The 24,521-nt window shown below is 46.7% G+C and overlaps 1 protein-coding gene across 3 annotated transcripts; it reads left to right on the top strand.

Moving 5' to 3' along the window:
• The first annotated feature begins 471 nt into the window (after positions 1-471).
• mtss1la (MTSS I-BAR domain containing 2a) lies at positions 472-24,312 on the top strand. 3 transcript variants are annotated; one of them, XM_062390338.1, is made up of 15 exons: positions 472-1,071; positions 3,917-3,978; positions 4,104-4,177; positions 14,480-14,564; positions 15,092-15,183; positions 15,284-15,358; positions 17,593-17,750; positions 17,835-17,942; positions 18,817-18,914; positions 20,248-20,380; positions 21,080-21,154; positions 21,362-21,517; positions 21,901-22,068; positions 22,230-22,398; positions 22,879-24,312. In XM_062390338.1, the coding sequence occupies exons 1-15, from the start codon at positions 1,003-1,005 to the stop codon at positions 23,706-23,708; spliced, it is 2,352 nt and encodes a 783-aa protein (XP_062246322.1). In that variant the 5' UTR covers positions 472-1,002; the 3' UTR covers positions 23,709-24,312. The 3 variants fall into 3 exon arrangements, with proteins under 3 accessions (XP_062246322.1, XP_062246324.1, XP_062246323.1); XM_062390339.1 differs by lacking the exon at positions 21,362-21,517 and having other exon boundaries at positions 475-1,071; XM_062390340.1 differs by lacking the exons at positions 21,080-21,154; positions 21,362-21,517 and having other exon boundaries at positions 474-1,071.
• Positions 24,313-24,521: the final 209 nt, after the last annotated feature.

The following is a 24,521-nucleotide window of genomic DNA, read 5'->3' as shown; positions in this document are numbered from 1 at the left end:
TAAATTCCCCCGAATCTCAAACCATACATTTACTTACCAGTCACATTAAATCCTGTTGTTTTCAATCAACATCCTCTGTCTTGACTTGTGGATTCAGGGGCTTAATGCGTCTGTTTGCTGAAAACAACTAACAGAGCCACTAACAGAGATGCAAATGATCATTAGCAGACGCGTGTGCGAATAAACATGAGAAAAACCCTGCGGGAAATCCTCCTTTTTGCATTATCAGCCAATTGTTCTCTGAGAGGAGGAGAAGGAGGAGGAGGAGGAGGGGGAGGCTTCACTTTTGTTTGCATGGGGAGAAGAAGGAGGGGAGGAGTGGAGGAGTGGGCTGTTCCTTCTTGTCTCCTCCTCCTCACCCACTTATGCGTGAGGAAGAAGAAGCGAAAAAAAAACTTGACCGGCCCCCTTTCCATTCCCATGGATCGTATTACTGGACACTCAACAGCCCCGAGACATCTGCTCCGCTCCTAACAACCGAGCGCGTCCCCGCGTCCCAGACCTGCGACCGATCCCGTCTCCCGTGGTGCCCCCTCCTCCTCCTCCTCTTCATCGCACTCCCCCGACTGCTCCTCCTCCTCCTTCTCTTGCCCTCTTCCCCAGATTTGGGAGCTCTCCTTTATTTTGAGTTTCCACCACGGCTCTGATCATGAGGAGCCACGGTGCCCTCCACGCTTCCTCCCGGCTGTGAACCGGTCTCCGCATCCATCGCGATCCCGTGCGTAAAAGCGAAGCGAGCGGCGACGCAGAGAGGGATCAGTGCCCCCCCACCCCCCGGTCCCCGATTCCATCGAGCAGCAGCGGCACATTTCTTTTTGTCTGTGCTGGACTCGCAGCGGCTTCGCATCCTCTCCGGGCTCCGCTGTTGCAGGAGCGAAACCGAACGCAGATCTCCATGTCGCGTGTTCTCCAGCAGCCGGATATTTAACCTGTTTTTTGTTTTTGCTCTTTTCTCTCCACGAGCTTTATTTTTGGGGGGTGGGTGGGTTTGTTTTTGGCACCATGGAGTCGGTGGAGAAGGAGTGTGGAGCGCTGGGTGGATTATTCCAGGCCATCGTGAACGACATGAAGGTAACCCACGCGCACACACACATAAATGTATTAAAGTAGACCGGGTTTTTGTGTGACCTTTTGTGGTTGTGTGCTGTGGTTGATCAGACGCGTGTTTTTACTGCCTTTGTCTCTTTCACCGGGTCCTCCCCCACTGGGAACACCGCTGCAGGACAAATTGAGAGATGAAACATGTTTCTCTTTGTGTTAATTGCATGTCAGGGCACTGGTTACACTTATTAACACTGCAGCCTGTGGGTCAGGGTGTGTGATACTCAATAACTTGCTTTATTGAAGTATATGCAGAGGGAATTGGTTAGTTTTGAACAGTGTTTAGCTTTTAAACGTTTGGTTCAGAGGTCAAAACCCAACTTCGTCATTCTTATAACCTATAATCAGTTCAATAACAAATCACCAGGGGACAAGAAGAACACAATAATTAAAAAGTGGAAGATAATTAATATTTTTTTTGCAGTTATCTCAGGGCAAATGTCCTGGTTGGCCATTTGCCCCTTGAGCCCAGTGAGGGTTTCTACATTAAATGTCGGACAGGGAAGGATGCTCAGAAAATAGAATGACCGGCTCCATCACCGCAGCCTCCTGGACAGGAACAGGCTGAAAGGTTATTGATTGTGCTTCCTGTTGTTTGGCCCTGAGTCAGGAAATCACTGCTTTACCAACAAGCAGTTTATGACCCTGCACCACACACACACCTCTTGTATCCTGTGTGTATGAAAACAGGATTTTTCCACCTTTCAGGACAGATTAAACCTATAGATCCTGGACGTCTCCCTCATCCATCACTCACATGTTAGTGTTTATGTGTGCTGGGGGGAGGGGTCACTTCAAGGAAGTTGAACCCGGGGTGGTCTGTTGTTGTTCTCCACAACAGATGGAAAGTGCGAACACATTCATCAGGCCTGGAGGCGACTCCCCTGTCCTCTCAATCGCAGAGATGCTCGTTCTACAAAGTGTGGATTTGAGCGAATAAGCCAAGAGCCACTTTCCATCTAACAGATTTCTTATTGATCTCTGGCTCAACGGTGGCTTTTGAGAGACTATTCAGGGAGGCTCCGATGGAATCAGCTATCAACAGCCCTGGTTTGATTTCATATACATCTCCCGTTTGTGTTGTGCTTCACGCTAGCGCCAGAGATAGAGAGACAGACAGGGGAGGAGATAGCGGGAGAGGGGGGGGGGGACGGGAGCTCTTAGAAAAAAAAGGCAGTCTGTGTATTGATAAGCAACGCAGATGAATGAGGCTGAAGCCCTGAGTCAGCACAGCGTCCACGTCCACTGTCTGAGACAGACATCTGACCTCATTCCTGACGCCTGGCTGGGCCACGCAAGCCTGTCAGGCCAGCTTTAACCCCACCCCCCCTGCACGATGTTACAGTTTAGTGTACAATTACACATACATGATACACACACACACATACATACACTGCCCTTTTCGGCTAATGCGATGCTACATTCAACACCTGTTGGTTATATAAGTGTCTGAAGCTACAGGAAAAGTAAATGAGGAGGAGGAGGAGGAGGAGGAGGAGGAGGAGGAGGAGGGTGCGATGATAGAATGATTCTGCCGGATTAGATCAGCGATGTGTTTGGGAGGCACAGAGAAACGCAGGATGTGATTTCAGACCACCTACAAATGTCCTTGGAACAGCGCTGCCTCTACCAGCCTCCCAAAAAGAATGATTCATACCTCACCCACCAGTGGGAATGACAGAGCATGGAAGAGGAAGAGCCTTTCTCTTCTTCCTTGCTTCCCTCGTCTCATCCCTCCCCACCTCCCTGGATGCTGCTGGGCGTGGATGAAGAGGGAAATTGGCGCCCCCCCCTCCCCTCCCCACCCTCATCCCTACTGCTCTGCATGTCGTCTTCCCCCCCTCCTCCCTCAGCTGTCTTGGCAGCACATCCTCTTTGCCCCTGGGTGTCACAGGCCACACATGCTAATTAGACACCTGTTAGAGTCAAGTGCAGACAGCGAGAACGAGACGCCAGAGATTTCTGTTAGCAGCGACGGCTCCTAAATCACTCGTGAAGGCCGAGGCTTGATTCTGAGCAGCAGAGGCTGGGTGGTAAACACTGTCATTGATAGAATGGAGGTTATATCAGAAGTGAAGGACTGTTTCCAGACTCCACGCTGACTATATATAACCAGAATGTGTGGCTTGTTTCGGGCCCTCTCCATCAAAGAGGCACAGAGGGGTTATGGCCCTTCTCTCCTTTCTCCAGGGGCTCCGGAGCTCTTGCTCTAATGGGATCTGGCCTTGACTTTGTTTCAGGCTTGGCTTTTGCTCTCGTAGCTCAAGGCGCTGTGGGATGATCCCGGGGTAAATGTAATCCAGACTTTTCAAAGACCTGCGCTCCTACCTGGACCCCGTGCATATAAACACTTGTGATGATATAAGAGCTTAACTAGATCATTGCACGTGAATACAAGTACCGGCTCGCGGGCAAAACACGCACGAGAGGAGGGCGTGCAGGTTGACTGAGGACAACAGAAACAGGAGTGTTTACTGGGAAATCGTGCTGAAGGTCAGCAAACACGAGTCAAAGACAAGTCAGCGCACGGGGCTAATGCGCCAACCTGTTTCTAGCCGCCGGCTAAGAAGTCAGGCTCGCTTTATTTGGATTTCACTCAGTGTAAATTAGGGAGAAAACGCACTTACAGCGAAAAGGAGCTGACATTGAAGTATAATCACACCGTACCAGATTCTATCAAGCTGGAAAGAACATAATGTATTTTCCGAATCTGTATGCATCCGCTGTGTGTTTGAGAGAAATCTGTCTGTGCACTCAAATGTCCTTGGCCGAGATCTTTTTTATTTGACTTATGTCTTTTCCCTTCTCTTATCAGAGCTCGTACCCTGTTTGGGAAGACTTCAGTGCCAAGGCCACAAAGCTGCACTCTCAACTCAGGTGAGAAATAGTTCCGACAAAGACTAAACCCCCGTGAAAAGATTCTTATTTACAGCCTGGAAGATTTACAGCCACTTTTAATGCAGTCACAGTGCAGTGAACTAAGTGTTGATGTATTTCTACAGGACCACAATTCTGGCAGCAGTGGCCTTTTTAGACGCCTTTCAGAAGGTGGCGGACATGGCCACCAACTCCAGAGGTAAGTTTTTTTCCATTAATTCAAGGTGACACATGGGGAAAGGAGAAAAACATGCCCCACTTGTTTTGACTAGTATGGATTTTGGGTGAAAATCTGAGCTTATTGTTCCTTTGGTCTTAATGAGGTCTGCTGATCTGAGTGTCACCCGGCTGGTGGCAGCAGACAGGCCGGCCAGAGAGGCGGCTGATTAACACAGATTTCTTTGGAGTTGATCGTCGAGAGCAGTATGTAGGTCAAAAAAAAAGCGAGCGTGCAAAGGCTCCTGAACACGTGCACAATCACACAAGTGTAGAGGCACACACACACACACACACACTGAACACACTGAACACACACATTGAACACACACACACACACACAAAGATATTCAAAGGGTGACAGCTGCCGGCCACCTGACCTCACAGGTCACATGCCATGCTTCTAAAACAGTTAGTACCAGCAAACCCCCCCACTGACCACTTGCTGCTGGTGAAAATAACTAGAGAGGCATTTCATCAACGCTTTGCCACCAGTTTGACTCCTGTAAGCCTCTCCAGTGATGGTTCATTTCATCAGGTGACGTTAAACGCTTCCTGATGTGAGCGCACATGAACCCTGCGAGATGAAATAAAGTGCACCGGGGGTGAACCTGCTAGCAGCTAGCAGCAGGCAGCCTGCTTCAATAAAGCAGAGGTATAGAGCATGGCAGGGCAGCGCTTCAAAGAAGAAGTGTGTCTGCCCAGTTAAAGTATATAAAAAACAGCGGAGTGATAGATGGACCAGAGAGAAAGATGAGAGAGAGAGGGATGAGACAGAAGGGCAAGTTTTACTGCTATAGATGCATAAAATCCCTGTAAGTGTGTCACTCATACGCCCACTCGCTCTTCTGCTGCTCTCACAGGGACATTAACTTCAGGATTAACGTCGTTGTCAGGCCACAGGCTCAAGGGATGGAGGGAAATATCATATAATTAATGTTTTTTACATGAGTGTAAATCAGAAACCTTCTGGCTTTTAGCCATAATGGTGGCGTGGAGGTGGCTTTGAGGATGGCAAGGCTGGTTGCTCCTCAATAAACCTGAAACCACCTAGTAAAAAAATATTATACGTAGTATTTATTATATCCATGGTTTGGGGATATTGTGATTGGCGTTTGTCTTTTCTGTCTCTTCTAAACTATTAACTGAATTTTATTATTTCTGAGTATTATAGATAGCATCATCTCAGCATTACTGTGTTTGTGAGGGACATTTTGACTAGTTCCTCACTTTCTGACCCACTTTCATGGGCTGTTTTTTGGGGTTAAGACATGAGTTAGGGTTGGGGTTTGTATTCGGGTTAGGTATTAGGTTGTGATGGTTAATGTTAGGGGTGTGATGTGAATAGGTGTTAGAGTTAGTCAGGGATTAGGCATGGTTATGGTTGAGGATAAGGTTTTGGTTAGGCTGTCCACAACGATTGGACGTCAATGCAAAGTTCAAATAAGGATAGCAGGGTAAACAATATAATTATTTGAATTATTTAATGACTTCTATGTTGGATACAAATTACAACCAAAACAACTTTGGTGTTAGGTCCATGTGCTTTTTTTCAATTCCGACGAGGATTTCAAAGAATTTAAAGGAGCGTTTGTTTCTGCTCTTAGCCAGTGTAACATTAAATCCCATTTCCCCTTTGGGAGCTGCAATAGTCTCTTAGCGAGCTCCAAACCCCGGCAATTAATTTGGCAGAAGGAATGTCGATACATACTGGGCCTAGCTCAGGGTGGCCCGGTGGCCTTTGAACCCAGTTTTCCATAGACATGTTAAAGGCAAAGGTGACCTTCCGACAGCTGCCATGTTATTTTTCTAAAATATATACATCCACATGTTCCACTCTTCCTATACTTGGTAAGGAAACAGTCATTTCTATATCTGTGGCTGTTTCTCCCCCTCTGTCTGTCTGTCTGTCTTTCTCCCTTCACCAGTCTGTCTGCAGCGATCATGTTTGCCTCAGCGTCTGCGTAGCCTTATAGGGCTGATTGCACCACAGGGGGGCCGGCCCTTGGTTACAAGCTGTAAGCCGTCATCGCAGTCGCCCCCGATTCCACTATGGTGATCGGGGGGGGGGGGGACACGAGCTGCAGCTGCTGACACAGCTGGAAGTTTGATCTTATTCTTCTACTGCTTCCCTCAGTCTACCTTTGACACACTCACCTCCTTCACCCCCCCCCCCCAGCTCTCCAGACCGAACAAACACGCTTCCTGCCAACGAAAGCAACATTCCCCGTCATTCATGGCTCCTTGATGAAACCTTGGAGAGAGGACAGTGAATGAATAGAGGATTTCATTATTTCCTGTCCTGCCGCTTGTGGTGTCTCCAAATCGGAAGGGCGTCCTTAAAGTTTCCTCTCTGAGATCATCCCCTCGACTTCCACCTCACACAACGCCCTCCCGCGTGTTCATGTGCCAGACTAACATTGTTCTGTGTTCATGTTCAGGCTCCCATGTAGCCCCCTTTTTAGAGTTTATGGTCACGGCCGTGGCGTCAGCGGCTGTGTTTTATGGAGCAGCTGGAGGAGTCGGTGGCCTGGCGCTTTGGCCCTGCGTCCGGCAGAACTGTTTCTCAAAGCCGCGTTGATGGATCAGTGTCAAAAGAGCAGACGACTCGCATCTGGGTTTAATAAGGCTCCGCCAACCACAAAGTCTATATTAGATGGATGTATTTGGAGAATTTTGGCCTTTTTAAAAGAAAAATGTTCCATGTTTTAACACCAATCTTTCATGGGACTTAAGTTTGAGGCCCTGCAGGTCTCTGGAATGTTTTTATTGTTGGATTGGTCAGCCTAATGGTTTTTGGTGTGTTGTCTAGAGCAGTTTTCGTTGTTTCATATTAAAACGTTGTGTGACATATCATAGCGGCGGACTTATCAGCAGGATAGTAAGCCCTGTGTTTGGTGCTTTGTTGTTGCTAGGCCGGGTGACATGTGTTTTAGTGGACGGTTGACTTCATCTCTTCCATTTCTGGACACGGTTGAAGTGGACAGAGGTCAAAGAGTGGGCAGTTCAGGGCTAATGTTCCATTATGGTATGAAATACAGGCTGTACACATTTTTTCGGAGAGGTGAGGACATGCAGCGAGGGGGGTGGTTTGCCCTGGGTGGGGGTTGTGGCTGCAGTGGGATTTCCACAGCTCTGGGTATCCAGGCTAGGCAGAGGCGTTTAGCTAATCCTCTTAGCCCCACTCTGTAACACACAGACAGAGACTGCCTTCCCTGCCCGTCCTGATCAGCCACCCCCAGCTTTCAAAATTCACACTCTGGGATCACCGGCCAGACTGCCATGCACTGCAAGTTTGTGTCCAGCACAGACCAAACCCTCTTTCTCTTTACATCTGTTTGCCAGAGCCTACCGAGTTCCCACAGCATTACTCACACTTCCACTGGGGTCAGTGCAACCCCCGCCCCCTGTCTGCCTCTCACTCTTTATTTTCTTACTCATTTAGTCTATAACTCAGTGGAGGCATTGAGGTATGCTAGTAGATCAGTGTGTCAGTGAAGCAGTAATCTGCTTGGCCGCTGTGCTTCTCTGGGTTGGCAGATGGGAGAGATATCCCTACCAGCCATCTGGACAGCCTGGCATGGACGACATGCGGCCGTGGCCTAGTGCTGGGCGAGATCAGGGGATTACTGTCCTCCGCACCATCCCAGCAGCGCAGCTATTTTTACAGACATGTCAAATAATGAGAGTGTGCCCATGTGACCGGCGCTGACATCCATCAAGCTTGGCATTTCATGTTCCAGCATGATGTGGGCCTAGATTTACATCTATTGGGGGTTTGACTCTATAAAATGAGATTAAGTGCTCTAGATTGTGGACATTCACGTGCACGCAGTCGCACTGATGAGCGCTCCAGCCACCTACTAGTCTGCTGATTGTATGCTAGGCTCTTCAGGTATTTCACGATATCCAGCCACGAGGTCACGTTAAGAAGCCACAGGAGCCTTTAATTCTCCGAGCAGTCTACCTCGTCCGTCAGACTGAGCTGAAAGCTTCCCAACACATTGGGTAAACTCAATGCGGTCCCGCCACAAATGAAGGTTTTCCAGCTATTATAATGACTACGTACAAAAAGTGAAGGGTGAAGTGGCCAGAACAATGATGTGAAGAGCAGATGAGAGTGAAAACAAATATTTCGGCTCAGCGTAACTCTAGCTCTGAGGAGTGAATAAGTAGACAGCCATGAGACTTGAGTGGAACACTGTGTTCGGCTGTACTGTATCCTGAACAACAAGTCAGCGTGGACGGGAGCTGGAGAGAGGAGGGGAACTACAGAGAGAGAGAGAGAGAGGGAGAGAGAGAGCCTGATAGTGGAATGCAAGGGAGAACGTTTAACAGAGAGAAAGAAAAGGACACATACATATTTTTATACGGTTGGAACAGTTGGAAAACATTTACTGAGAACCGTGTTTGATGGCAACCTCACTATTTTCAAAGGGCTGTATGTCGTCCACTGGATACAGTCAGTGCCTCCACCACTTCAGTCCAAACATTCGTGATCCCCAGAGGATGCATTGTTCCTGACTTTGTGGCTCCACTGACTTTTTCCCCGATAACCCCATGAGGTTTATGTTCTTAGAAATATCTCAACTATTTGATGGATCGCTTATAAGCAAATGCTAAAACTAAGTTTGCTCATTAACCAACACTCGATCATTTTACTTTAGTAAAATTACAAATAAATATAAATAGACAAACATTTGCTGTTAAATGCAATGGAGTACAAACAAAAAAGAAGCAATACATGAAAGGATGTACTTAGCTACAGTAAAATGTACTTCATTACAAGCCACCACTGACATGAATTGAGATGTTAGCATTTAACTCGGAGCATCCATGTGCTAATTACAGCCTCGAGCTGTTAGCATGATTACAGACTCGTCTAAATTTAATTAAGAGATCCTTCCCGGGTGTGCTGGGGGCATACGTTTTCTTCAGCGGTATCTTATTAGGGTTGAGTATATGTATTTAATACTTCTTCACTGCAGCTCAATGAGACACTGTGTCAGAACAGTTTTAAAGTTGAGTTGAAATAGTTCAGAACCCAAATGAAGGTCAAAGACGGATCTCATTGTTCTGAGAGTCGAGCGGTTCTTTGTAATTTAGCCGTCTAATAATAAATTAATTGTTAAAAAGCACAAGGCCCAGAGACTACAGGTGGAGATGGAGCTCAGTAAGTTCTGTGTGAGCAGCAGCAGCACCACCACCAGCAACACCACCACCACCAGCAGCAGCAGCAGCAGCAGCAGCAGCAGCAGCAGCAGCAGCAGTAGTGGTGGTGTCAGCATTGTTTGGAGGATTGTTTGCAAATGAGCAGTGCAGCGTTAACTTTGGCTGAACAAAGGAGCGGGAAGTGCATTGTCAGCTCAGATAATGGAAACCTTACTGCAAAGAGTGGAGAGCAGGACAACCTTATCTGAGTCAACCGGCCTAAAGGCTTTTTATCCCCCCCCCACCCGGCATATAATGCAGGGGCTATAGTGATCACAATGTCTGTCTGTTCGTCCCCCATTTATTTAGTTTCCATAGAAGGCTTTACCGGGGAGATTTGTCATCTCCTGATGTCTCTATATTTATTACTGAATCAATCACCGTTGTCTTTTCTTCAACTTTTCGTGCTTGGATGGATCTGTGGTCGTTTCCCTGAGCTGCAGGTGGAGAAAGTCCCTGAGGTTCTGCTGTTCTTCCCATCAATTGCATTATACATTACTCCTCCGCTTCCCTTTCAGTTATGTTTCTCTTGTTTTCTCTCTCTCTGCATCCCCCCCCCCGTCTTTTTTTTCATCTTCAATGAACAGCACATCTGGACAAGGGGCGCCGTTTATTTTTAGCAGCGTTTATGTCCCTGAGCAGGAAGCTCCTCCAGCAGAAAAGTCCAACTTCCTCCTTGTTCTCCTGCTCCTCCTCCAGTCTTGTCCTAATGCGCTCCAGAACACATTCAACCCACATCACACTGGGAGCTTTTTATGAGTGTATGTGTTACTGGTTGAGAGGTGAAACTTGCTGCGTATACTGTTTGGCCAGACAACAATGGGATGAGTGTGTTTGTGTGTGCGTGCGTGTTTGTGTGTGAATGACACAATTGATCTTGAGGCTGTTTCCTCTGCCTTTCATTACTATTGTTTTCTGGTAAGGAGAGACATTGTGAGGAAGTGACACAAAGGCCCCCGAATGCTGTTTTGATAACTGCTGCTGCAGAAACACACACACCTTCACTCATAACCACCCTCACATTCACAGGACGTCTCAGGCTTCACATATGGGACAGTTTGCACAACATTGTAAAATATATATTTTGGGGTTTCGGACAGAAAGTGCAACGTGATGACGTCACTTTGGGAAGTTGTGTTGAGGTTGTGGTCGTTTACGATATTTTTTTCTTGAAGAAACAAATATCTGTAAAATAATTGAGGGATAATAAATAATGAAAATAATCAATAATTGCAGCCTACAGGAAATATATATATTTCTCAACGAATCCCATTAATGGAGCTCTAATGTTCTCTGCTCCGCATTTAACAGCTGAAAAACACTCTTCCCATTGACTTATTATCCTAATGCTTAAGAACGTGTCCTCACTTGTTTCACTCTATTAATGTCTTTTGCAGTGTTATACTTTTACAGTTTCAGTGTCTTTCAAAACTTTTTCACTGCACAGATTTATATACTTTTAGATATTTAGAGAAAGAAGGTTTCTTAAAAGTTCTGAAGGATTAAAACAATTTCACGACGATTTAACAATGACTATAACATATACAGTTTATGCAATTATACCCAGCATCAACTGAACAGAAGGTTTAAAGTCCTTTGTATTGAATCTCCGTAAAAGCCATTTCCAGTGGTAAATATAAGGTTGTGGAATGGAAAGGTTCTTTGATGTTGTATGAAAACCTTTCCCCCAGAAACTCTCGTCCCTTATTGTGCTCGGTAGACCAATTGACTTTTCACCTTAAAGTGTGGGATCTTGTCTTTGGCAACGCCGGCTACACCTGCAGCAGCCAGCTCGCACTTCCTCTGCCCCCTGACCGACCAGTACCAGGCCGCACCTCGGCAGTGTGTACCCTCTTTCATCCTCCCCTCTCACCCAGCAGCCCTTTTCATCCGTCACCGGCCTCCGCTGTGTCCCTGCCAGCTCACACTTAAAAGGGTTGAGGGAGGGGAAAAGGCAGGAGGCTTAACTGTCTGTGCCAGCCGCAGTCAGCTCCGCGGCTGAGGTGCCAGCGATGGAATTTACCAGCTCAGCTCCCTGTATGAGAGTGTGTCAGGAAAACAGGGACTTCATATTCCTGGAAGTGAAACCTTGAGGATGTTCTGTACCTTTTCGCTTGTCCCATATAAACATGCTTTATTGACACAGGAAGCGGAGAGAGAGAGGGAGCACCCAGGAGAACGGCTTCAGCTTGAAAACCAGTCGAGTCCAGAGGCAGCAGAATCTCACTCCAGCTCGGTGGTCGCGAGTGCAAATTAAGTCTGATATGAACGTGTAGATGCTGGAAGAGAGAAATAGTCGAGCTAAGATTCAGTGTTGGAGTCATCAGGGGAGAGACCCGTGGCAGTTTGGCTCCCGGCTCCTGGCTCCCAGTTCCCGGCTCCCTGCAGGAGAGTTCCCCATAAAGCAGGCCTATTAAAATGCTCCTCCTTCCCCAAGGAATCAGGAGTTAATCAGAACCAGACCTCTGGATGGAACCACTCACTAAACACTTGGACCACACTGCGTTGGTGCTGGATACTGGAGCTTAGGGTTCCCACCAAAACCCGTCAGTAGAGGCTTGACCTTCTCCCCGAAATTCCCATGTACCCGGAGACATACGCAGCAGATCTGGCTTCAATTTCTATGTGCGTTCTGAATATATGTTGAGTCAGGCGCCATCTGCATGAGAGAAGTGCTGTTTTAATCAACCACACATTGCTGTGCTACTCGGTTGGTCCCAGTTACGTGTCCTAAGATCTATGACTGGGTTGCATAACGGCTCTCTCTCATCCTGGTCTGTGTTTTGCTTCATTCATGCACGTGTGGGTGTCTGCTATGAGGTCAGCCCTGCTCCCGCTGAAGTCCCAGGGGTCCAGGTCTGCTAAATAATCACTTTCCCAGTTCCTACCCATGTTTAGTCAGGGTCCAAACGCTATAAGGTCAAGTATCAGTAGATTTTTAAGTGAGGGATGGAGTTGGCAAAATTTGTATTTATACAGCCCAGTATCACAAATCAAAAAAGTACCTCAAATTGAAATAATAAAAAAAAAACAATATCACTTTAAATAGCAACAGAGAATGGATCTCTGTTCAACGTTAAGATAAATATGAAATTAAATAAAAGAGAGAAGGGAAAGAAACTCCTTCCAGCCTGTGTGCGTTCGCCACATGCCTGTGTGCATGCCGGGTGCCGTGGGAGTGAAGAACTGCGTCCCTGTCCGTCCGGTCGAGGCCAGAGGCCAGCAGGGCTCTTGGACACTGGCAGGAAGCCTCTGGACCTCCCCAGGATGTAGCTGTCAGCTGATCCCTCTCCGGGAGGGGAAGGAGGAGAGGGCGAGACGGGAGGGAAATTGGCAGGTGTGGATGGGACAGGGGGGAGGGGGTGGTTAAGGGGTAAGACGGCGACATTGGGAAAGTCTGTTAGAGAGATAAAAGGGCCCACATTTCTCTCTCTCTCTCTCTCTCTCTCTCTCTCTTTCTCTCTCTCTCTCTCCTGTCTCCCTCCATCCTGCTTGCTCCCGCTGCACAAGCTGATTTGCAGCTGTGCACGCATCCTGCATTGCTATTAAGAGAAGTGGAGAGAGGCGTAACCAGAGGACACGTGTCCTACGTGTGTGTCTCTATTGCTTCTTTCAGACGTGAGCTAACAATCTCCCTGAAATTATCCAGTAGGGATGAATGTGAGAAAGCAAATGTCCAAGTCAGTTGCTGTGAACATTCTTTGGAGTCCTTCCCCTAACCTATGGACACTTCTTTGGCTATTTATAGGAGGAGCTCGGCGTATAGGTTCCACGTGTTGCTTCAATCACTTCCCGACTTTTCACCTCTGACCTGTCACCCTGAAAAGCGATGCAGACAGAGGACGACCTTCCCTTCCTCTCTCTCTCTTCCAGACACACAAACACACCGGGGTTATTCCACATCTGCCTGATCTCTGTGAGATGGCGTCCAGATCTGCAGCTGAGTGTCTTTGAACCAGGGAAACAGTCAGTGAAGTCGACAGCCGAGTGCTGGAGTGTGTGACGTGACATCGACTGGAGACCATAACCTAGTTTCTTTATGTGATCACAGGAAAGAAAGCACAGATCTCAGCTCACAGCCATCTGAAGCATTCCTAACAAAGTGTCTGATTTCAGAGCTGCTGTGCGAGTCACGTTTTTTTCTGTTTTTATTCTGCCTAATCGCTCTTTTTTTTTTCAGCTTATTTTTGCTGTGCATGTCAGAGCCAGTTTCTCTCTCTCTCTCTCTCTCTCTCTCTCTATCCCTCTCTCTCTCTCTCTCTCTCTCTCTCTCTCTCTCTCTCTCTCTCTGTGTCCACCCTGCATGAATGGTGTTTAGGAAACAGAGAGAACAGGAAAGGCAGAGCCGGTAGGGAAGAATAGAGGGATATCCCCTTACAGGGTTCCCTCCTTTTTCCTCCGGGATAGAGGGGATGAGAACATTGGAAAGGGTGCTACGGGAGGGGGTGGGGTGGGCAGTGGGGGTTGGTGAATTGCACCACCTGTACACACACACACACACACACAAACCTGTGCACATTCACTCCAAAAATCTCTCATATTCATTTGTCTGTGAGAGGCCTACTGATGAGAGATGTCCCCTCTCTTTCCCGTTGAGTGTGTGTGTGCGTGTGTGTCTGTCTGTCTGTGTGTGTGTCTGTGGTGAGAGACCCTCAGATTAGCCCTATGTGGCCCAGATTGCAACAGGATCAGTGCTGCCATGTATTACACCAGGCTGCTAACCATTAGTAAGACAGTGGAGCAGCCTGGGCCTTAGGAGCTTAAGACCCCATTTTAATTACACTTCAACCGAGAGGAAAAGTACAGTAAGCAAGTCACACGAGCTGGTGGCGAGAATCGTGCACCTAATGAAGTGTCAGTGGGGGAAATGCACATTTCCTGGACGGGGAAGGACGTGGTGTTGGATTTTAGTTTCCATTAGTGCATCACGTGTAGTTTCACAGACAAATATGACATTTACGGTCTCTGCTCTCGGGTTCCAAAGCCTGGGCATGTCCACCTAGTGGCGGCAGCAGGAAACGAGTCTATCATGTGTAATGCTTAACTCTTCATTTTTCTGTTTGTCTTTCTCAAGGTGCCACCAGGGACATTGGCTCCGCTCTGACGAGGATGTGTATGCGACACCGCAGCATCGAGGGAAAATTGCGCCATTTCACCAAGTAAGTGTGTTTTTTTTTATTTTTTGTCACAAAGGTCAATGAGATTCAAACCAGAACCCAGAAAAACACACAGCAGCTTATTGAAGAAGGAGAGAGAGAGATGATCACAGCTGTACATGTGTTATATACTACTATATCTATCCCTACTCAGTGGTGGGATGTAACAAAGTACATGTACTTAGTACATGTACGTATGTACCTTTTGATTTACTTGAGTGGTTTGATCTTTTGTTACGTTTCCCTTTTACTACACCACATATATCAGCAAATGTACTTTTACTTTTAATACTTCAGGTAGATTTAAAAGTAAGTGGTTAAAGAGTACTTTTCTGCCTATTTACTAGTACTTTTCCTCAAGTAAGTACTTACTCAACCACAGTTTTTTTAGTTACATACACATACACTAAATATACTTTACATACACGTATATTGCAATACTGCATATACACAAGCCGATACTTGGTAATTTGTGTGGCTGGGTTTTTACGTGTGTCATTAATCTGTGTTTGTTGTTCCTGTGGCTGCAGTGCTCTTATGGAAGGTCTGGTTACACCGCTTCAGGACAGATTAGAGGAATGGAAGAAGACGGCAAATCTGCTGGACAAAGACCACGCCAAAGGTGAACACCCAGCGAGCACCAGTGATATGATTCTCTTTTTAAGTAATGTGCATATTGGAGAGAAGGTGACTAAGCTCTGGCTTTGCCTTGTTCTCTGCAGAATACAAGCGCTCTCGTCAGGAGATTAAAAGGAAGTCGCTGGACACCATCAAGCTCCAGAAAAAAGCAAGAAAAGGTGAGAAAAATGCACCTGTTGACCAAAGGACCTGTTGTGAAACTCTACTGGTTTCTGCTTGGCTGCTGTACCAATGTTTCAGATTGAACTGGTGCCATCTAGAGTGTGGAGCTGAAAATGACACCTCAAATCAAAAGGCCTGGCACGGTTTCAGATGCTCCTCCACTGCTTTTGGATGATTTATTCTCTTCTACCTTAAAAGCCAAAAAACATTCTTCTTTCCTGGCTTTGCTTGGGTCAGCCCCTTCTGCTGGTTGTAATCAAACTGCTATTTTCATGGTGAAATCTCACCCGTGGCCTTGGCCCCTCTTATGCAATGTGTCCTGATTTGATGGAGCTAACTCTGCCTGTTCTCCTGTCTCTCCTCCTCTCGCCTGTCCCTGCAACCCCTCCTCTATTCCCCCCCTGGCTGCAGAGCTTCTGGGTATGTTGGCCAAACTTAACCCCGAATTAGAACTTTTCAATGAAAAGATCATTTCAAAAGTATCATACCCATCTTCAGGTGAAACTGCCAGTCAAAGAAAACCCTGCACTGTCTTAGCATTTGTGGTTTAAGAAAAATTAATAATAAAAATTAAATAAAAAGATTGATGCCCCTTTCATGCCTGTACGGTGCATATGCAAACTATATATAGACAGACAAGAGAGTGTGCTCTCACCAAACAGCAAGAAAGTGTCTAAACGTCAGTTTATCCAAACCCCAAGCAATGCAGTCGTTGTAAATATCTTACGAATGATTTTCCCCAAATTCGTAACAATAAATAATAAATACTGAACAGGAGTAAGAGAACGGGACCAGGTCACAGCAGGAAAAGCACAGGTCTTACTTATAGACTGTATGTAAAGGTGGACACACGTCTCCCAATCCTCCCACTTCCCAGAAATGTTGTGCCCATGCCCCATCCACTAACATGGAGGAGCTGGTTTATAATCTATGCTGCTGCCAGCCACCAGGGGGCAATCAAGACGCTTTTTGGCTTCACTTTTGCAAAACAGTCATGTCGTCCATCTTTATTTGAAGTATATGATGTTACTCTTAAAATTAACACCGAGTCTGATCTATTCCCGAGATGTGACAGTGTTCGCCCAACCTGTTCCTTTTTAATATGAGAAATGCCTTTTTGAATATAGTAAGAAACTGCCAATTCAGTTCCTTTGGCTTCCCATCAGTGAGACAGTCTCTCATGCCCGTTAGTAAAATCATCTTGTCACGAGCTGACATTTGGCTCCGGGATGATGACTAAGTGTCTCAGCACAGACTTAAACTTCCGTTTTTAAGAACCTATTAAGTGGCAGGCTGTCAGATCCTCGGAGGCTCTGTGTGTTTAATTTGTGGCCCATTAAACCTCAGGTACGCTGGAAGATCAGCCCATTCACGTGATGAAGTGTTCAACACACAGACCGTTGTCAGACAGATGTTCAACGCGTTGTCTGCTACAGACTGTCAGCAGTGTTGTTAGTCGGACAGACACATGGATAGGTAGATAGAAAAGTATCAGAGATAAAAGATAGATAGATAGATAGATGGATAGATGATAGATGGATAAATGGATAGTTGGATAGATATAAGGTAGATAGACATAAGATGTATATATAGGTATCAGATGTAGAAGATAGTCAGATGGATAAATGGGTAGATGTTATATGGATAGATGTAAGATGAATATATATAAGGTATACAGTGGATAGATATAAAATGGATAGATATAAGATAGGTAGATGTGTAGAGGAACAGACTTGTAGATTTTAGATAGATAAATATGTTAGAGACGGATGGACGGACAGTGAGTGCACTCTTTGAGATTTTAACCAAAAATGCTGAGGCACTGCAGATGCTATTACATTTCAGGGTGAAAAAACATTTATCTGGCAGCGTGTCTTCTCTCAAGCAAAGAATTTGGCCTCTCATTGCTCATCTTCATCTTCATCCTTTTGCCGTCTATCATCCATCATCCAGTGTGGCATCACATTCATTTCAGGAGTCAGCACCAGTTGCTTTGCATCAACTCGCGATCGCCGACTCATCCCCTCATTCCCATGAACCATCAGAATGTTTGTCAGTGCGTTGACCGTTAGTACACGAGCAATTTATCACCATGTGTTCTAATCATCTCCATTTTTTTACCTCCTCCCTCCTCTGTGTACACATCCATTATCTCCCTCCATTCCAACTTTCCCGTCCTCCTCCTCCTCCTCCATCTTCTCCCACCCCTCCTCACTTCGCCTCCTCCCAGGCCGGGGCAACCTGCGCCCCCAGCTGGACAGTGCCATGCAGGACGTGAGTGACCTGTACCTGCTGATGGAGGAGACGGAGAAGCAGGCGGTGCGCAGAGCCCTGCTGGAGGAGAGAAGCCGTTACTGTTCATTCATCACCCTGCTGCAGTCTGTGGTGGTGAGTTGCTCTTTGCACAGCAGAGAATAAAGAGTAAAAACACAGGGCGGTTTAATTCAATGCATCCTTGTTTTCTTGCTCCAGACTGTAGAGATTGCCATGCTGGGAGAGATCACTCACCTACAGCCTATAGTGGACGATCTCACTGGTTTGACTGAAGACCCACACAAGCTGCCGCCGGCCAGTGAGCAGGTGAAGTGGAGAGCTTGAAATGATGCCAACACATTTATTTCTCAGAGCTGCTCAGGGTTATTTCGATCATAATCAAAGCTTGTATATTTGCATTTCTATTAAATGAAAAGTCCGCCGATATATTATACTTTTATCATTCAATGCTTTTGTGATTCTGTCATTATAATCTTGAAAAGGATGAAGAATGAATTGATCCAACAAACACATCTTTTCTGTGTCTAAAGTCTGATTCAACCTAAATCAAATTCAACAAATTTAAACCAAAAAGCTGCTTTTGATGCTTGACTGAGTAATATTTGCATCACAGAGCTGTGTTTAAGAAGTTGTTCGATTTTTTTCTACCATCAACAGTAATTGTTTGTGATCTGTCTGTAAAGATTTATGTTTTCAACAGGAGAAAATGGGCTTGAAGCGGGAACGAGATTTACAGACTGTTGGTTTTGTCTTTTAATGAAATAAAAAAAACAAAAAATGAAATATCGTTTAACTTTTAAATTACAGTCAGATGCATCGCAGCCAGTTATCTGATGCAGTTTCTAGATTAATAAATGACTTTGCTCATCTCCAGCGGGAAGTTAATGTGTCACAGCAGCACAGCAGAGACGCAAAAATACCAATTAAATAACAACACCAGAGAGTTGTGCAGTATAATAAGTAGAAGAGATCAAATGTGATCATCTCGTGTACTTATTCGATATTTGTCGTTGAAAGTTTTTTAAATCTCATGTGACTATGCATCTCTTACTCTCATTCTTCAAATGTTACCACAACAATAATCGATTTGATTACACGTGTTTTCCTGTATCTTGAGCAGTTAGATCTATGGCTGCTGTTGCCACTGTATCCTCACTGTTTGGTTACGTTGTTGTCGCAGGTGATCCGGGACCTGAAAGGCTCAGACTACAGCTGGTCGTACCAGACCCCCCCCTCCTCCCCCAGCAGCGCTAACTCCAGGAAGAGCAGCATGTGCAGGTGATGTTCTATCTGACACATGCACATATTCGCACCTTATCACCCTTTGCTCTCTGTTGAGCGTGTGCCGTATCATTTCTCTCAAACAATAGCATCGAAAGAATTATTAAATGTTTGTCATGAATACAACCCCCCCCCCCTTCAGCTCTTGCTTGGAGCAGATTTACAGTTCCCAAGCTTCTTACAGGCAGATTAGATCCAAGGCCGTGAAACATCACAGCCTGAAAGCCACAAGCCTGCACGAGAACCAGAATCCACATATTCATGAGGCCTTATGAGGCAACATCTCTCTTGAGCAATTTATTCATTAAAATGTGGGTCAGAAGTAGATTCCAGGCCAAAAAAACTGCAATATTGAGCGAGAGGAATATCAAATGTTGTCATCAGAAATCATCGCCTTGCTGTTTGTGCTGCTGTAAGAGAACCCTCCTGATATTTCTGCCAATTACCACTGCAGCCTATTTTTAGAGTTCGGTGTTTGACTCACTCGCTTAATGCAGCTTTAACTTGTAAACCACAGCTAGTGTGAACTTATTTTGAGGTGAGAGTCGATAAAAACTAATAAAGAACTTGGAGAAACTTCAGAGTGGGAGCTCGACTGCTGCAACTGAAGGTCACTGGTTTTTATCTGCATGTGAGGAAACAAGATTCACTTGTGGATAAAGATGTTGGAAGGCTTTATTTCCCATTACAACAGAGATATGAAAAAAAAAGAAAGAAAAGGGTATTGATGGTGGGATAGAAGAAAAACAAGCTCTCTGTCCAAGAGGTTCATCCTATTTCATTTGTCTTATCTAATTTGGAATTCTCCTTAATCTTATGGAAGACAGTGATTAAGGAGAAAAGACAGCTTCAGATGCATTCCAGAGGGAGAGTGGGGGTGGGGGGTGGGGGGGGGGGGGGGGTGGGGGCACAGAGGGGAGGTGAAAAGAACAAGTTGCACATTTAAAAAAGAAAAGCGTGGGTGACAAAGAGACAACGCTGAGTGAGAATGACGGCGCACGACAAGGGAAAACACAGATACAGCTGTTAAAGTTCAGGGGGGGAGGCTAATCAAAGGAGGGGATAACTTTGTAATGCTCTTTGATGCAGCAAAATTAGAAGAATGGCATCATTTAGAATTCTTTCACCCCGGCTTCATGTTCACAGCGTTTGTGATCAATTTTTCATCCGGCTTCTCCTGTTCTCCTGCCCCAGCCTACACGTAAACCCTCAGATAAGAAACAGATAAGAGGGGAAGGGACATCCCTGCTGGGATCGTGATCATAACCCCTTCTTGTTTATACGCACGCTGTATGTCGGGGTATATACTGATGTGGTTTCCTGTCAACAGCCTCCTCCAGATGCCCTCTGCAGGAGCCCATCGGCTCAGCAGTGTGTCCTCCCACGACTCTGGCTTTGTCTCCCAGGATGCCAACACCCACTCCAAGCCTCCATCGCCCATGCCGTCTGATATCACCAGCCAGGTAACCGTCTTTGGCTTTATACTAAAGTTTAATCTTTGGTCAGGGGGAAATCAGGTCTTTTTATCGCATTGGAAACCAGGAAATGCAGACGTGTAAGCTGCTGAGGGAAAAACTGCAGGGGGAAGAGGACACATCAACAACTCCACTTTCTCTTGTCGAAGTAGATTTACAATAATTTTAATCTTTTTAACAACGGGGCCTTTTTTTCCATCTGGCATCTCCAGTCCGACGGGGGATTTGTGTCTTTTTGCATTTCAGAGATAAAGCCGCAGTTACAATAAGAGCCGGAAAATCAAACCCAGACCGAATCCTCCGTGTTGTTCTGCAATAGAGCCTTATCAGCTGCGGATGTGGACTTTCTGTCCCACTGGTTTGATAAAGTTAGTCAGACTCTCACGGGCTGAGCAGATTACAGTGTGCGCAACACACTTGGCAGCACACCAACTGACGCAGTGTTCTTTTTCGGGAAAACCCACGATCTTTAAAATGCTGCTTTATTTTGGACCTGGGCTACGTGCTTATAGATCCCCTCAGAGAGAGAGAGAGAGTGAGAGAAAAAACAAGTCAGCAACACCCAGACTCAACCCGTTCCTCTGCATCTCTCATCTCACACACACCTCTCTCTATCTCTCTCTCTCTCCCTCTTTCTCCATTTCCTCTTCCCCCTCCACTGTTTTTCCTCCATCTCCCGTTTCCCAGAAATCAACCAGCTCAGCCTCCTCTGAGGCTTCAGAAACCTGCCAGTCTGTCAGCGAGTGCAACTCTCCTACGGCGGTTAGTGGTGCATGTATCTCATCAACCCCACTTGCTTTATTGGAAACATTAGCAGAGTTGTACGCTTGCATTTCACCCAGTGTTGTGTAGTTTGAAGAGACCCGTGGGCTCCACTTGATTCTGTACTTGACAGCCGCAGTGTGGTTGGTCCTGGACTGTTCATGGATGTTGAGCACCCTGACTCACACTTGTCTGTCCGTTCCGCAGTTTGGCTCATGCTCATCCTTCGGTACCTTCCGCCCTGCTTTCTCTCACACTGGCACCATCAGGCCTCTCTCTGTCATACTTCCTGCGTCCCCCACATTTAATCACTCCCCTGGATCCAACACCCCCTCTCCCACATCCAAGGTTCCTAGCTGGAAGGTTTGTCTTCATTTGCAATTTTACTTTTAATTTCTTTCCTCTCTTTTTAAAACTGTGTTGCTTGTTTGCCTCTTGTGTTTTATGGCCCTCATGCACATTACTCAGCGTAGAAGATTAAGCTCACAAACACCCATGTTGCTGTTGCTCATCAAGCTCGGTTTCATCCTCTTTCCTCACAAAGATGTGCTGAACTGAAGCAGCTCTATCATTTAACAACACTTACCTAGCCCACTGTAGTAAGTCCACGCCTTTCCGAGCATCTAACCAGTTCATGAGCCAAACCAGTAGCGTCCGTGTTAGATGACCGTACGAGAGTTGGATGGCAAAACGCTGGACATGCTCCGGTTGGAGGCCTCGACTCATTGTTCCATATGCCGCTGCAGGACTGGGCCAAATTGAGTTCCTGCGAGCCGTCGCTGGCCAGCACTCTGCAGCGTAGGAGGGAGTCTGTGGAGAAGATGAGAGACCTGGAGGCGCCGCCCAGTCCACATGGGTATTCTGGGATGCAACCAGATGATTCACACCGAGGTCGACTTGGCCCAGCGAGCAAGGTAAGAAGGTCCCCCGGGGAGTAAACATTCAAATGTCAGTATATAAATTGATGTGCCCTGGGAAACGTGGTGTGGTGAGGAGGATATGTAAATGTTCTCATCTTTATGTATTTCCTACCCGTCTGTATCTCTAACCATGTGTGTGTGTGTGTGTGCTTCAGCATGGCGAGCCCCTCTCTCCAGCAGCCAGCACTCTAGCGATGGTCCTGACCAGAGGCCTGAGTATGGAGCAGCAGCAGAAGAGCAGCAGGGACTCTCTGCAGTACTCGAGCGGCTACAGCACTCAGACCAACACCCCGTCCTGCTCCGAGGACACCATCCCCTCACAAGGTAAACACCCAGGCCACCTTTCTTTCGATTTCAAATTAAATGTCCCCCCTCCCGTCTAGACGAGCCCTTATTAAGTCATTTCCAAACGTGATCTCTAGATATTTTACAAAGTCGCCCTTTTACACATAGAACGTAAACCAGTGATTTTCTATGTGAGACGTGTTTTCACAGAATTACACAAACTTGTTCCACACTCCCACTCGCTGGCTGTGAATTCTCTGGACATTCACCTGCTGTATTCCCACATCGTCTGTTTAATGAGCGGTTCACCTGATTCAGACTCTACCTTCACACGTTCACCTCCCTGTGTGTTTTCTAATGTAGTAATTGCCTTTTCTGCCATTTTGATTCGCTGTACATTATATTGTAAGGAAGCAGCCGCACAGTAACTCTTCCCAGCCTTGTCGGTGTCAGTATCTTTTATCATTGGGTGTAAAAAATAGATCCTCATGACTCACTGTGACACTCACTCACTTCCAGGTTCGGATTATGAGTGCTACTCACTCAATGGGGATGCTGACAGCGAAGGGCAGGCAGACTTTGACAAGTCCTCCACCATCCCACGCCACAGTAACATTGCTCAGAGCTACCGCCGCATGATCCAGACCAAGAGACCTGCCAGCACAGCCGGTCTGCCTGCAGGTAAGACCCTGCAGGGGACCCCCAACGGTGCGGGGGGGAGCAGCTCAGGAGCCATCACCTCGGGGACAGCCACGATTCGCCGGACTCCATCCTCCAAAACCGGCGTGAGACGCACGCCATCCACATCTGGCCCCATTCCCATTCGGCCCCCCATCGTGCCGGTTAAAACCCCCACAGTACCAGACTCTCCGGGGTATGGAAGCCCGTCACTGCATGGTACGGGCAGCGAGGAGTTTCTGTACGGGGATGACCTATCTGCTAACGACTACATGAGGGCTTCTCCAAAGCGGATGAGCCTCCCTGACACAACTTGGGGCTTGGGAGGAGGAGGAGGAGGAGGAGGAGGAGGGGGAGGGGGGGACAGGACTTTTTATGCCCAGCAGGCTGCTGGCATGGCCGCCCACAGTGCTGAGGAGGACCCTCAGCTCGCGGCCAACCGCCACAGCCTGGTGGAGAAGATTGGGGAGCTGGCAGCGAGTGCCCACGCCCTCGGGGAGGGTCAGTTCCCTTTCCCCAGCTTGCTGCTGGGGGAGGCGGCTCAGCCTGCACCCCAGGATCTGTCCTCCGTGACCCAGGAGGACTTGGACGTGCTGGTGTCAATACGCCGGGGAGTGAGGCTCCGCAAGACGGTGACTGACGACAGGTCGGGACCCAGGATCCTGCGGTAGCTGGAGGAGAGGAAGGCTGTGAAGCAGCTGTGTCCTTATTGACAAACTGAAGCTTTGTAGTAAAATGCAACAGCGCTCATGTAATACATGAACTGAGGCACAAGGAGGATGTAACATGTGGTGAATGAAGGCCAGTCGACTGACGTGATGAGTGACCACGAACTATGTCAAGTCATTTCATTTTATGTCATGTATGTATCGTGTACGTACAAAGTAATCCATATTTTTTGGTTTTTATTCTTCTGTTGTTTTTTTGTGTGGCTGTGCGTCTCTGCTCCCTGTGTGACCGGTAGTTTGATCCCCGTCAGTCCCTGTAGACCCAGTGGCCGAGACGTCACAGGTCTGAACGCTGTGTGTCCTTGTTCTTGCTCTTATGATTATTATAATATTGTGCGTTTCTCTGAACATGGCGACCTGTCTGTGTGAGGCCGTCTGTGTGTGTTGTGTTTCTCATCATTACTGTACAAGTACCGTATTACTGTTTTGTTTCATAAGCTGAACAGCAGCTGTGTAAGTCATGTAAAATGGAGCAATATGGCAGTGTTTTTATTGCTGTACTGTACTGTCAATATATTCTGCAATTAAACAGGCTTTTTATTGTTAATGTCTTTGTCCAAAAATGTCTTTACTGGTCGTCCACTAACCAGAAGGTCGGCAGTCAGATCCCAGTTTCTCCCATTCCACGTCCCTAGTTGCTTGTGTGAACTATGTGTGTGTGAATGAGTGAATTGCAAAATTGTACCATAAAGAGCTTTGAGTGGTCATTAAGACATGATTACTTATTCATAAATAAGACATTTCACATTATTATTG

Source organism: Platichthys flesus, chromosome 6, assembly GCF_949316205.1.
Source record: "Platichthys flesus chromosome 6, fPlaFle2.1, whole genome shotgun sequence".
NCBI lineage: Eukaryota > Metazoa > Chordata > Actinopteri > Pleuronectiformes > Pleuronectidae > Platichthys > Platichthys flesus.
Note: the sequence above shows the minus strand (reverse complement) of the source record. Positions and strands in the feature narration are given on the sequence as shown.

Bases quoted from the DNA above. Each gene is read 5' to 3' on its own strand.
- mtss1la (XM_062390338.1), top strand. From the start codon at position 1,003: ATGGAGTCGGTGGAGAAGGAGTGTGGAGCGCTGGGTGGATTATTCCAG. The intron at 15,359-17,592 runs GTGAGAAAAATG...GCCTCCTCCCAG, and splicing joins CCAGAAAAAAGCAAGAAAAG to GCCGGGGCAACCTGCGCCCC. The intron at 17,751-17,834 runs GTGAGTTGCTCT...TTCTTGCTCCAG, and splicing joins CCCTGCTGCAGTCTGTGGTG to ACTGTAGAGATTGCCATGCT.